Source organism: Pristiophorus japonicus, chromosome 3, assembly GCF_044704955.1.
Source record: "Pristiophorus japonicus isolate sPriJap1 chromosome 3, sPriJap1.hap1, whole genome shotgun sequence".
Lineage (NCBI taxonomy): Eukaryota > Metazoa > Chordata > Chondrichthyes > Pristiophoridae > Pristiophorus > Pristiophorus japonicus.
In genome coordinates this window covers 4,018,957-4,034,152 of record NC_091979.1, presented here as the reverse complement: position 1 = coordinate 4,034,152, position 15,196 = coordinate 4,018,957, and the positions used below count along the sequence as shown (strand labels likewise).

The following is a 15,196-nucleotide window of genomic DNA, read 5'->3' as shown; positions in this document are numbered from 1 at the left end:
TTGCCGCAGTCGGACTTATCCCCCTTTTTAAAAATGGTCACAATCACTGCATCTGAGATCTTCCAGCATGCTCTCCTCCCTTCAGATGAGAGATGAGGTCATGTATCCGCACCAACAGCGTCTCTCCGCCATATTTTAGCGCCTCAGCAGGGATTCCATCCGCACCCGTAGCCTTGTTATTCTTAAGCTGTTTTATGGCCTTGCCTAAGTCGTGCAACAGTAAATGGTAAGACATTGAAGGGACCTTGGAGTACATGTCCACAGATCCCTGAAGGTAGCAGGCCAGATGGATAAAGTGGTTAAGAAGGCATATGGAATGCTTGCCTTTATTAGCCAATGCATAGAATACAAGAGCAGGGAGGTTATGCTTGAACTATATAAAACACTGGTTAGGCCGCAGCTAGAGTACTGCATGCAGTTCTGGTCACCACATTACAGGAAGGATGTGATTGCACTGGAGAGGGTGCAGAGGAGATTTACACAGCGGTTGCCTGGACTGAGAATTTTTGCTACAAGGAACGATTGGATATGCTAGGGTTTTCTTTGGAACAGAGGCTGAGGGGAGACCTAATTGAGGGGCCTGGATAGTGGATGGGAAGGACCTATTTTCCTTAGAGGGGTCAATAACCAGGGGGCATAGATTTAAAGTAATTGTGGGGAGGTTTAGAGGGGATTTGAGGGGAAATTTCTTCACCCAGAGGGTGGTGGGGGTCTGGAACTCTTAGCCTGAAAGGATGGTAGAGGTAGAAACCCTCACTACATTTAAAAAGTACTTGGATGTGCACCTGAAGTGCCGTAACCTACAGGGCTACGGACCCAGAGCTGGAAAGTGGGATTCGGCTGGGTAGCTCTTGGTCGGCCGGCACGGACACGATGGGCCGAATGGCCTCCTCCCGTGCTGTAAATTTCTATGATTCCAGCCCTACAACCCTCCAAGATCTCTGAACTCCATAAATTCTGTCTTGCTCATCCCCAATTTTAATCACCACACCATTGGTGGTCATGACCAAACCCCAAGCTCTGGGACTCCCTGCCAACATCTCTTCGGCTCTCTATCCTCCTCTAACACACTCCTTAAAACCGTTAACCAAGCTCTTGGTCACCTGTCCTGATATATAAGAAATAGGAGCAGGAGTCGGCCATACGGCCCCTCGAACCTGCTCCGTCATTTAATATGATCATGGCTGATCCGATCATGGACTCAGCTCCACTTCCCCGCCCGCTCCCCATAACCCCTTATCAGTTAAGAAACTGTCTATCTCTGTCTTAAATTTATTCAATGTCCCAGCTTCCACAGCTCTCTGAGGCAGCGAATTCCACAGATTTACAACCCTCAAAAGAAATTTCTCCTCATCTCAGTTTTAAATGGGCGGCCCCTTATTCTAAGATCATGCTCTCTAGTTCTAGTCTCCCCCATCAGTGGAAACATCCTCTCTGCATCCACCTTGTCAAGCCCCCTCATAAATCTTAGAATTTTTGATAAGATCACCTCATTCTTCTGAATTCCAATGAGTAGAGGCCCAATCTACTCAACCTTTCCTCATAAGTCAACCCCCTCATCTTCGGAATCAACAGAGTGAACCTTCTCTGAACTGCCTACAGAGCAAGTATATCCTTTTGTAAATATGGAAACCAAAACTGCACGCAGTACTCCAGGTGTGGCCTCACCAATACCCTGTATAACTGTAGCAAGACTTCTCTGCTTTTATATCCATCCCCTTTGCAATAAAGGTCAAGATTCCATTGGCCTTCTTGATCACTTGCTGTACCTGCATACTAACCTTTTGTGTTTCATGCACAAGTACCCCCAGGTCATCTCAGAATAAGGGGCCGTCTATTTAAAACTAAGATTATGCCCCCTAGTTCTAGTCTGCCCTGCTTATGGTGCTTGGTATCAAACTTTGATTATGCTCCTGCAAAGTACCTTGGGACATTTTACTACGTTAAAGGTGCTATATGAACACAAGTTCTTACAAATATTTACGGTGGATTCACACTTCAACATATCGTATCTTTTAATGAAATCTTAAGGTTCTTTGAAAGCACTTGACTTGTTGGAGGTCAGGAAGGGGGTTTGCTCCGTGTTGAGGGTGGAGAACGAGCCGAAATACTCTGCAGCAAAGGCGAGGACGTCCTGCGGTTTGCGGAGGAGGAGGAACTGCAGGAAGTCGGCCAGCAAATACCTCAGATCGGGGTGGTGTCGCAGGTAGGTGTTGTAGTCGGCCTTGAGCTCCTCCTGAAAGACAAGGGCCGATGTGACATTGCGGGTTTTTGACAATGCGCGTGCCTGCATGGTGATGTGACAAAGGCAGGAACCAGACAAGGTCAGTGAGTCAGTCTGGCCCATTCTGTTGTCTTCTATCAACCGTATACCGTGCTTCAGTGGTGATCTCATTGAAACATACAAAATTCTTCCAGGGCTTACACCTCTCTTAGGGCGCTAGGCCGGCTGAGCATGAGAAAATCCTGAGCTAAACAGCCAGCCTGGGAGTGCTCGGAGGCCTGGGGAGAAAAAAAACCTGAAATAAAAACATTCCCAAAACATAACTCATACCACTCATCATCACAGGCAGTCCCTCGGAATCGAGGAAGACTTGTTTCCACTCTAAAAGTGAGTCCTTAGGTGGCTGAACAGTCCAATACGAGAGCCACCGTCCCTGTCACAGGTGGGACAGACAGTGGTTGAGGGAAGGGGAGGGTGGGACTGGTTTGCCGCACGCTCCTTCCGCTGCCTGCGCTTGGTTTCTGCACGCTCTCGGCGACGAGACTCGAGGTGCTCAGCGCCCTCCCGGATGCACTTCCTCCACTTAGGGCGATCTTTGGCCAGGGACTCCCAGGTGTCGGTGGGGATGTTGCATTTTATCAGGGAGGCTTTGAGGGTATCCTTGTAACATTTCCTCTGCCCAACTTTGGCTCGCTTGCTGTGTAGGAGTTCTGAGCAGAGAGTAGGACAGATGCAGGGAGGATGTTTCCCCCGGGCTGGGGAGTCTAGAACCAGGGCTCACAGTCTCGGGATAAGGGGTCGGCCATTTAGGACTGAGATGAGGGGAAACTTCTTCACTCAGAGGGAGGTGAATCTTTGGAAGTCTCTACCCCAGAGGGCTGTGGAGGCTCAGTCTTTGAGTATATTCCAGACAGAGATCGATAGATTTTTGGATATTAAGGGAATCAAGGGAGATGGGGACAGAGCAGGAAGGTGCAATTAAGGTCAAAGATCAGCCATGATCTCATTGAATGGTGGAGCAGGTTTGAGGGGCCGAATGGCCAACTCCTGCTCCTAATTCTTATGTTCACTCTCGCCTCTTGGACCTGTTGGGCTGAATTATCTGTCTCTGTGCCATAGATTCTACGTAATACTTATTTACACAGAATATTAAACTGTAGGAATTGTGTTGAGTTACGATGACTGATGGCAGGACACTAAACTGGGTTATGGTAGGGGTAACATCAACCCCCCCAAATCCTCCCTCACCCTCGCCTCTGAGTCAGAAGGTTGTGGGTTCAAGTCCCACTCCGGAGACTTGAGCACATAATTCAGGCTGACACTGTGGCACAGTACCAAGGGAGATTTAATTGAGATGTATAAAATTGAGGCCTAGAAAGAGTGGATAGGAAGGACCTATTTCCCTTAGCAGAGGAGTCAACAACCAGGAGGCATAGATTTAATGTAATTGGGGGGAGGTTTAGAGGGGAGTTGAGGGGAACTTTCTTCACCCAGAGGGTGGTGGGGGTCTGGAACTCACGGCCTGAAAGGGTTGGTAGAGGCAGAAACCCTCACCACATTTAAACAGTACTTGGATGTGCACCTGAAGTGCCGTAACCTACAGGGCTACGGACCGAGAGCTGGAAAGTGGGATTAGGCTGGGTAGCTCTTGGTTGGCCGACGCGGACACGATGGGCTGAATGGCCTCCTTCCATAAGAACATAAGAAATAGGAGCAGGAGTAGACCATGTGGCCCCTTGAGCCTGCTCCGCCATTCAATAAGATCATGGCTGATCTGATCATGGACTCAGCTGATCATGGACTCAGCTCCACTTCCCTGCCCACTCTCCATAACGCCTTATTCCCTTATCATTCATAAATCTGTCTGTCTCCGCCTTAAATATATTCAATGACCCAGCCTCCACAGCTCTCTGGGGGTTGTAAATCTGTAGAATTCTCTGCCTCAGAGAAGAAATTTCTCCCCATCTCAGTTTTAAATGGACGGCCCCTTATTCTGAGACTATGCCCCCTAGTTCTAGTTTCTCCTATGTGGAAACATCCTCTCTGCATCCACCTTGTCAAGCCCCCTCATTATCTTATACGTTTCAATAAGATCACCTCTCATTCTTCTGAATTCCAAGGAGTAGAGGCCCAACCTACTCAACCTTTCCTCATAAATCAACTCCTTCATCTCCGGAATCAACCTCGTGAACCGCCTTCTGTGCCATGACATTCTATGATTCTATGAGGACGGGGTCTTGGGTCAAACTAGAGGCTGCCTTGTCCTCTGAGAGCATGGGCTGGGACATCCTCAAACCCATTTCCTGCATGACCCTTTGGGCCAACAGGACACGTTGTACCATCATCCCCATAACTCCGGTCTGTATTCAGCCTCGCTTTTCAGGGCCACAACAGCGCCATGCAACTATTACTGTTGCGACAGTGAAGGATGTTAACGCCGGGGAACTGAATGTTATACATTTCGAGGGCTCCGTGTTGGCATTGAACACTCCTTGGTCAGATATGGGAAGGAATACAGGAACAGGCGGAGGCCATTCTGTCCTTCGAGCCTGTTCCAACATTCAATTAGATCACGGCTGATCTGTATCCTAACTCTGTCTACCCGCCTTGGATCCGTAACCCTTAATACCCTTACCCAATACAAATCGGGCAATCTGTTTTGAAAATTTTCAATTGACCCCCAGCCTCAATAGGTTTTTGAGGGAGAGAGTTCCAGATTTCCTCTGCCCTTTGTGTGAAGAAGTGCTTCCTGACATCACCCCTGAATGGCCTGGCTCCAATTTTAATGTTATGTCCCCGAGTTCAGGGAGGAATTCAATGGAAATAGTCTCTCTCAATCTACCCTATCAACTCCTTTAATCATCTTAAACACCTCGATTAGATCACCCCATAATGTTCAATCCTTGATGCAATGCAAGCCTAGTCTTTGCAACCTGTCCTCATAATTTAACCCTTTCAGTCCGACATAAGAACATAAGAACTAGGAACAGGAGTAGGCCATCTAGCCCCTCGAGCCTGCTCCGCCATTCAACAAGATCATGGCTGATCTGGCCGTGGACTCAGCTCCACTTACCCGCCCGCTCCCCATAACCCTTAATTCCCTTATTGGTTAAAAATCTATCTATCTGTGACTTGAATACATTCAATGAGCTAGCCTCAACTGCTTCCTTGGGCAGAGAATTCCACAGATTCACAACCCTCTGGGAGAAGAAATTCCTTCTCAACTCAGTTTTAAATTGGCTCCCCTGTATTTTGAGGCTGTGCCCCCTAGTTCTAGTCTCCCCGACCAGTGGAAACAACCTCTCTGCCTCTATCTTGTCATCGCTTTCATTATTTTAAATGTTTCTGTAAGATCACCCCTCATCCTTCTGAACTCCAACGAGTAAAGACCCAGTCTACTCAATCTATCATCATAAGGTAACCCCCTCATCTCCGGAATCAGCCTAGTGAATCGTCTCTGTACCCCCTCCAAAGCTAGTATATCCTTCCTTAAGAAAGGTGACCAAAACTGCATGCAGTACTCCAGGTGCGGCCTCACCAATCATTCTGGAATAATTCTGGTGAATCTGCACTGCTCCCTCTCCGAGGCCAAAATACATAGATAGAAATATTGGCCTTGGAGGATTTGCAAAGCAGTTTCACCACAAGGTTATAGCTTTCCTGAAGTGCGGTGTCCTCAAGTGAACTTGCACCAAGTCATCATCATCACAGGCAGTCCCTCGAAATTAAGGAAGACTTGCTTCCATTCTTAGAATGAGTCCTTAGGTGGCTGAACAGTCCAATATGAGAGCCACAGGTGGAACAGATAGTGGTTGAGGGAAGGGGAGGGTGGGACAGGTTTGCCGCACGCTCCTTCCGCTGCCTGAATTTGATTTCTGCATGCTCTCGGCGACGAGACTCGGTGCTCAACGCCCTCACAGATGCACTTCCTCCACTTAGGGCGGTCTAGTGGCCCTATAAATAGTGGATGCATTGGTGATCATTTTCCAACAGTCTATCAACTCTAGATCAGTTCCTATGGACTGGAGGATAGCTAATGTAACACCACTTTTTAAAAAAGGAGGGAGAGAGAAAACAGGGAATTATAGACCAGTTAGTAGTGGGGAAAATGTTGGAATCAATTACTAAGGATGAAATAGCAACGCATTTGGAAAGCAGTGATGGGATCGGTCCAAGTCAGCATGGATTTATGAAAGGGAAATCATGCTTGACAAATCTTCTAGAATTTTTTGAGGATGTAACAAGTAGAGTGGACAAGGGAGAACCAGTGGATGTGGTGTTTTTGGACTTTCAAAAGGCTTTTGACAAGTTACCACACAAGAGATTAGTGTGCAAAATTAAAGCACATGGTATTGGGGGTAATGTACTGACGTGGATAGAGAACTGGTTGGCAGACAGGAAGCAGAGAGTCGGGATAAACGGGTCCTTTTCAGAATGGCAGGCAGTGACTAGTGGGGTGCCGCAGGGTTCAGTGCTGGGACCCCAGCTATTTACAATATTCATCAATGATTTGGATGAAGGAATTGAATGTAATATCTCCAAGTTTGCAGATGACACTAAGTTGGGTGACAGTGTGAGCTGTGAGGAGGATGCTAAGAGGCTGCAGGGTGACTTGGACAGGTTAGGTGAGTGGGCAAATGCATGGCAGATGCAGTATAATGTGGATAAATGTGAGGTTATCCACTTTGGTGGCAAAAACACAAATATTATCTGAATAGCGGCAGATTAGGAAAAGGGGAGGTGCAACGAGACCTGGGTGTCATGGTACATCAGTCATTGAAAGTTGGCATGCAGGTACAGCAGGCAGTGAAGAAGGCAAATGGCATGTTGGTCTTCATAGCTAGTGGATTTGAGTATAGGAGCAGGGAGGTCTTACTGCAGTTGTACAAAGCCTTGGTGAGACCTCACCTGGAATATTGTGTTCAGTTTTGGTCTCCTAATCTGAGGAAGGACATTCTTACTATTGAAGGAGTGCAGCGAAGGTTCACCAGACTGATTCCCAGGATGGCAGGACTGACATATGAGGAGAGACTGGATCGACTGGGCCTGTATTCACTGGAGTTTAGAAGAATGAGAGGGGATCTCATAGAAACATATAAAATTCTGACGGGACTGGACAGGTTAGATGCAGGAAGAATGTTCCCGATGATGGGGAAGTCCAGAACCAGAGGACACAGTCTAAGGATAAGGGGTAAGCCATTTAGGACCGAGATAAGGAGAAACTTCTTCACTCAGTGAGTAGTTAACGTGTGGAATTCTCTACCGCAGAGAGTTGTTGATACCAGTTCGTTAGATATATTCAAGAGGGAGTTAGATATGACCGTTACGGCTAAAGGGATAATGGGGTATGGAGAGAAAGCAGAAAAGGAGTACTGAGGTGAATGATCAGCCATGATCTTATTGAATGGTGGTGCAGGCTCGAAGGGCCGAATGGCCTACTCCTGCACCTATTTTCTATGTTTCTGCTCTCTATCCTTATTTTAACATGCTCCTTAAAAAATTACCTTGCCTGGCTTTAATATCTCCGTGTGTGACTTGGAGTCTAATTCGGTATCACTTCTGTGAAGCGACTTGAAATGTTTTGCTAGGTTAAAGACACAGCATATATACAAGTTGCTGCTGAATTACAAACCAGGTCCCAGAGGTGAAAGATGTGTTAACCCAGTAACAAGAGGACTTTCTGCTTGTCCTTTTTAGGTCTCCCCATAGCAACTCCCAAGCTCTCGGGTCTTTCTAATTGGCCATCGGTAGGGTACCATCCTTTTGGAGGCGAAGCAACTAGACCCCAAGTGAGCAGTGTGCTTGGAATCTCCGTGACCCGGCGTGTGCAACTCAACGCACTCAGACAGGGACCCAGTATGCAACAAGTCAATGCACAGCACCAGGGATCCAACATGCAGCAACTCAATGCACCGGGCACTGAGCCAACATGGTGCAACTCATGTACTGGGCAGTGACCCAACATGGTGCAACTCAATGTACTGGACAGTGACCCAACATGGTGCAACTCATGTACTGGGCATTGCCCCAACATGGTGCAACTCATGTACTGGGCATTGCCCCAACATGGTGCAACTCATGTACTGGACATTGCCCCAACATGGTGCAACTCATGTACTGGACATTGCCCCAACATGGTGCAACTCATGTACTGGGCATTGCCCCAACATGGTGCAACTCATGTACTGGACATTGCCCCAACATGGTGCAACTCATGTACTGGACATTGCCCCAACATGGTGCAACTCATGTACTGGGCAGTGACCCAACATGGTGCAACTCAATGTACTGGACAGTGACCCAACATGGTGCAACTCATGTACTGGGCATTGCCCCAACATGGTGCAACTCATGTACTGGGCATTGCCCCAACATGGTGCAACTCATGTACTGGACATTGCCCCAACATGGTGCAACTCATGTACTGGACATTGCCCCAACATGGTGCAACTCATGTACTGGGCATTGCCCCAACATGGTGCAACTCATGTACTGGACATTGCCCCAACATGGTGCAACTCATGTACTGGACATTGCCCCAACATGGTGCAACTCATGTACTGGGCATTGCCCCAACATGGTGCAACTCATGTACTGGGCATTGCCCCAACATGGTGCAACTCATGTACTGGACATTGCCCCAACATGGTGCAACTCATGTACTGGGCATTGCCCCAACATGGTGCAACTCATGTACTGGGCAGTGACCCAACATGGTGCAACTCAATGTACTGGACAGTGACCCAACATGGTGCAACTCATGTACTGGACATTGACCCAACATGGTGCAACTCATGTACTGGACATTGACCCAACATGGTGCAACTCATGTACTGGGCATTGCCCCAACATGGTGCAACTCATGTACTGGGCAGTGACCCAACATGGTGCAACTCAATGTACTGGGCAGTGACCCAACATGGTGCAACTCAATGTACTGGACATTACCCCAACATGGTGCAACTCATGTACTGGACATTACCCCAACATGGTGCAATTCATGTACTGGACATTACCCCAACATGGTGCAACTCATGTACTGGACATTGACCCAACATGGTGCAACTCATGTACTGGACATTACCCCAACATGGTGCAACTCATGTACTGGACATTACCCCAACATGGTGCAACTCATGTACTGGACATTACCCCAACATGGTGCAACTCATGTACTGGACATTGACCCAACATGGTGCAACTCATGTACTGGGCAGTGCCCCAACATGGTGCAACTCATGTACTGGACATTGACCCAACATGGTGCAACTCATGTACTGGGCATTGACCCAACATGGTGCAACTCATGTACTGGGCATTGACCCAACATGGTGCAACTCAATGTACTGGGCATTGACCCAACATGGTGCAACTCAATGTATTGCAACATTGCACATCTGTGGCTCTTTTTGGTTTCAATTTAATGGATGGATTGGGGAAGAATGTGAAGACATTTTCAGCATCTTATGTCCAGTCGGAGTCCTGTCCCGGCCCCAATAGTTATGCGCGGGTACCGTTCTGTCGATAAATTTGAAGTACAGCTGCATGTCCTGCTTCCAGTCCAGGGGCTTCTTCTCAAAGACTGGCTTCGGCTCCTCTTTGTCTGCACAAGGTCAGAAACACAAGAACATTTCTTAGGTCGATAATAGTATTAACCTCTCGTGTAAATGCCGCTGAAGATGCAATGAAGGACGGTCCCCAGGAAAAGTTGTGGATGGGGTGCCAATCAAAAGGAGCTGGGTAAGTATCCGGAGAACAACTGGAGATTAAAAGGGTCAAAGGAAAGACTTACATTAACGTGGCACCTTTCACGACCACGGAACGTCTCCAAGGGCTTTACAGCCAATGAAGTACTTTTGGGAGTGTAGTCACTGTTGTAATGTGGGAAACGCGGCAGGCAATTTGTGCACAGCAAGCTCCCACACACAGCAATGTGATAATGACCAGATAATCTGTTTTTTTTTGTTATGTTGATTGAGGGATAAGTGTTGGCCCCAGGAGGTATAGATGGAGGTGGGGTAAGGGTAGGGCTGGGGATTGTTGTCTGCAGACGACAGTGGGCTAGGGTTCTGTAACCCTCACTACCCCTTACACAACAATAATCTAGAAAACTCAGTTTTGAAAATTTTCAATTGACTTCCACCACCGCCCCCGGCCTCAGCAACTATTTGGAGGACAGACAGAGTTCTACATTCCCACCGCCCCGTGTGAGAAGAGGTGTTTCCTGACATCACCCCTGAACGGCCGGGCTCTAATGGTAAGGTTACGCCCCCTTTGTCTGGATTCCCCCCTCCCACACCAATAGTTTCTCTCTACCCACTATTATGTCTGTAATGTACCTATGAATGACTCCACGAGGCAATGTGTTGTACTCAAACTGTAGTGACCTTGGTCCTTTATTCATAACTCCAGAGTGCTGTACAAGCATGGTGGGCAGCCTTTTATACTGGGCCCTGCCACCAGGGCAGGAAACCCCCGGTCTCCACCAGTTGCACCCTCTAGTGGTGCCAGCATGTATATACACAGTTTAAACCTTATTGATAGTACATCAGGTAAACATCTTCATCTTATGCAACCACACAGTGACTACAAAGAGTACATCCATAGTCTGCATACACAACACCCACCTTATCAAATTCTTTAATCACCTCGATTAGATCACCCTTGGTCTTCTATACTCAAGGGAATACAAGCCTAGTCTATGCAATCTTCCCTTACAATTTACCCCTTTTAACCCCCGGTATCATATCTGGTGAATCTGCACTGTACCACCTCCAAGGCCAATATAGCCTTACTGAGATGTGGTGCCCAGATCTGACCAGAGCTTTAAATAACTGTAGTATAACTTCCATCATTTTGTATTCCAGCCCGCTTGAGACGAAGGCTAACATTCCATTAGCCTCTTGCACTATTTTTATATTTGTTCACTAGCTTCTGTACCGGGAACCCTGAACCTCACTGCTCCCCCACAAATCCTAGCTTCTCACCAGTTAAAGCGAGCTTGCTTGATCGAATGCCTGGCTGCTTCTCATTCAATATGTCCTGATAACCCAAACATGTGTGGTCCTTGGTTGAGCGTGAGATGGAGCATTGCAACGAGGAAGATTGAGAAGAGGGTTAACGCGATGACCCAGCCCTGTTTGACCCCGGTCCAGACGTGGATTGGGTCTGTGGTGGATCCGTCGGTCAGGATCACGGCCGGCATGTTGTCATGGAGCAGGCGGAGGATGGTAAACTTTTGGGGGCAGCCGAAACGGAGGAGGACGCTCCATAGTCCCTCGCGGTTAACAGTGTCAAAGGCCTTTGTGAGGTCAAAGGAGGCCATGTACAAGGGTTGGTGCTGCTCCCTGGTAGTGGGGGAATAGCTGCGTTATGTTTGGACTGGGCCACCTTCACATCTGAGATAGGTAAGTCCGCTTCATGGGCACCTCATCCACCACCTTACACATTCACTCCCTGCACCTGTGTGTCTGCAGCGTGTACCATCTACAAGGTGCACTGCAGGAACTCGCCAAGGCTTCTTCGACAGCACCTCCCAAACCTGCCCTCTCGGGTGGACGTAACAGATCCTATGGCCCTATTTCGAAGAAGAATAGGGGAGTTCTCCCCGGTGCCCTGGACAATATTTATCCCCCAATCAAATCACAAAAAAAAAGATAATCTGATTCTTATCACATTGCTGTTTGTGGGAGCTTGCTGTGTGCATATTTGGCTGCTGTGTTTCCTACATTACACTTCCTTCAAAAAGTACTTAATTGGCTGTAAAGCGCATTGGGACATCCGGAGGTTGTGAAAGGTGATGTAGAAAGGTGAGAAACACTGACCTACATTTATATAGCGCCTTTCACGACCACAGGATGTCTCAAAGCGCTTTACAGCCAAGGAAGTACTTTTGGGAGTGTCGTCACTGTTATAATGTGAGAAACGCGGCAGCCATTTTGTGCACAGCAAGCTCCCATAAACAGCAATGTGATAATGGTCAGATAATCTGTTTTATTGATGTTGATTGAGGGATAAATATTGGCCCCAGGACACCGGGGGTAACTCCCCTGCTCTTCAAAATAGTGGCTGTGGGATCTTTTACATCCAGCTAAGAGAGCAGACAGGGCCTCGGTTTAACGTCTCATCCGAAAGACGGCACCTCCGACAGTGCAGTGCTCCCTCAGTCTGCAAAGACCAAGTCTGCAAAGGGACATTTCTTCAACTGTGATGCCCCCATGGTTGAATAGGCTGCCAACAATTACTCCATACCCTCACGGGCATGAGAAGGCAACCAGTGACTGTGGACTCCTCACTATAGAGGAATAGGAGGATATGTTGATAGGGTGGGAGGAGGGTCGTGTGAAGTTTAAACCCCGACATGGGTCAATTGGGCCTATAGACGGAGCTCTCATCGACCCGAAACGTTAACTCTGCTTCCTCTCTCTGCAGACGCTGCCTGACCCGCTGAGATTTCCAGCATTTTATTCCAGATTCCAGTATCCGCAGTGTTTTGCTTTTGTACAGATGGAGGTCAGTCGACCCATCGTGCTGGTGCCGGCTCGGTGAAAGAGCTGTCCCATTTAGTCCCACAGGCTCTTTCCCCATAACCTGAAACATTAGCCCTCGCCAAACCCTGTCCCATTGCCTTTTGAAAGTTCCTCTGGCAATCTGCTTTCACCACACGTTCGGGTCGTGCATTCCAGATCAGAGCTAAACCTTTGTGTGAAGACATTTCTCCATTCCCTCAACCAACGCAGCATGTATTAAAAAAAAAATCACTGTACCTGTTTCTCTGACTTGGGGTAGGTGTGTCAGCATTATTGTAATGGGTGATCCCACCTGCACCCTGCCTGCTAAATGTCTGCGAAAGGAATGGATTGCAAAGGGACATCAGTGAACAGTGACAGCAGTAACAACAATAACCACCCGCATTTATATAGCACCTATGGCCAACGTGGTTAAAAACATCCCAAAGGAGCTTCACAGAATTTGACAGAGGTCGGGTCAGGCAGCATCTGTGGAGAGAAACAAGCGTTAACTGTTTCTCCCCGAGATACTGGGGCAGGTGACCAAATGTCTGGTCAAAGAGGTAGGCTTTCATCATCGGTAGTCCTTCGGAATCGAGGAAGACTTGCTTCCACTCTTAAAATGAGTTCTGAACAGTCCAACATGAGAGCCACAGCCCCTGTCACAGGTGGGACAGATAGTCGGTGAGGGAAGGGGTGGGTGGGACTGGTTTGTCGCACGCTCATAGAAACATAGTAGGCCATTCGGCCCTTCGAGCCTGCTCCGCCATTCAATGTGATCATGGCTGGTCATTCACCTCAGTACCCCTTTCATAAGAACATAAGAACATAAGAATTAGGAACAAGAGCAGGCCATCTAGCCCCTCGAGCCTGCTCCACCATTCAACAAGATCATGGCTGATCTGGCCGTGGACTCAGCTCCACTTACCCGCCCGCTCCCCGTAACCCTTAATTCCCTTATTGATTAAAAATCTATCTATCTGTGACTTGAATATATTCAATGAGCTAGCCTCAACTGCTTCCTTGGGCAGAGAATTCCACAGATTCACAACCCTCTGGGAGAAGAAATTCCTTCTCAACTCGGTTTTAAATTGGCTCCCCCATATTTTGAGGCTGTGCTCCCTAGTTCTAGTCTCCCCGACCAGTGGAAACAACCTCTCTGCCTCTATCTTGTCTATCTCTTTCATTATTTTAAATGTTTCTATAAGATCACCCCTCATCCTTCTGAACTCCAACGAGTAAAGACCCAGTCTACTCGGTTGACCCAGTTTCCTGCTTTCTCTCCATACCCCTCGATCCCTTTAGCCGTAAGGGCCATATCTAACTCCCTCTTGAATATATCCAATGAACTGGCATCAACAACTCTCTGCGGTAGAGAATTCCACAGGTTGACAACTCTCTGGGTGAAGAAGTTTCTCCTCATCTCAGTCCTAAATGACCGACCCCTTATCCTTAGACTATGTCCCCTGGTTCTGGACTTCCCCAACATCGGGAACATTCTTCCTGCATCTAACCTGTCCAGTCCCGTCAGAATCTTATATGTTTCTATGAGATCCCCTCTCATCCTTCTAAACTCCAGTGTATAAAGGCCCAGTTGATCCAGTCTCTCCTCATATGTCACTCCAGCCATCCCGGGAATCAGTCTGGTGAACCTTCGCTGCACTCCCTCAATAGCAAGAACATCCTTCCTCAGAGTAGGAGATCAAAACTGAACACAATATTCTAGGTGAGGCCTCACCAAGGCATTGTTAATTTTTTTTGTTAAAATATCCTATTCACATCTCCCGGATTGCTTTCAGTAGTCACCGGGAGATGTGAATAGGATATTGGTGTCCGTGTCTTCAGCTGTCTCGGCCAAGGGATCTTTTCCGCAATTGTCTCCCAAAACTTTCCGCCTCGCTCTCCTCCTTAAAGACATTCCTTAAAAACTAGTTCTTTGGCCAACCTTTTGGTCCCCTGTCCTACTATCTCCTCCTTTGGCTTTGTGTCAATTTTTGTATCTGATTACGCTGCTGTGAAGCACCTTGAAAGAAAGAAAGAAGGACTTGCATTTATATAGCGCCTTTCACAACCACTGTACGTCCCAAAGTGTTTTACAGCCAATGAAGTACTTTTGGAGTGTAGTCACTGTTGTAATGTGGGAAACGCAGCAGCCAATTTGCGCACAGCAAGCTCCCACACACAGCAATGTGATAATGACCAGATAAACTGCTTAGTGATGTTGCTTGAGGGATAAATATTGGCCCCAGGAATAACTCCCCTGCTCGTCTTCAAAATAAATCCATGGGATCTTTTACATCCACCTGAAAGCAGACGGGGCCTCGATTTAATGTCCCATCCGAAAGACGGCCCCACCGACAGTGCGGCGCTCCCTCAGTACTGCCCCTCCGACAGTGCGGCGCTCCCTCAGTACTGCCCCTCCGACAGTGCGGCGCTCCCTCAGTACTGCTCCTCCGACAGTGCG

The 15,196-nt window shown here is 47.9% G+C and overlaps 1 protein-coding gene across 1 annotated transcript in view; it reads right to left on the bottom strand.

Moving 5' to 3' along the window:
* Positions 1-1,997: 1,997 nt before the first annotated feature.
* The window catches only part of catip (ciliogenesis associated TTC17 interacting protein), an 85,726-nt gene continuing 72,527 nt past the window's right edge, over positions 1,998-15,196 (bottom strand). Inside the window, exons 8-10 of the mRNA XM_070875139.1 lie at positions 12,991-13,067; positions 9,739-9,827; positions 1,998-2,236 (exon numbers count right to left, since the gene is read on the bottom strand). Of these exons, the coding sequence (XP_070731240.1) occupies positions 2,027-2,236; positions 9,739-9,827; positions 12,991-13,067 (376 nt within the window). The 3' untranslated portion in view covers positions 1,998-2,026. The remainder of the gene's footprint in view (positions 2,237-9,738; positions 9,828-12,990; positions 13,068-15,196) is intronic.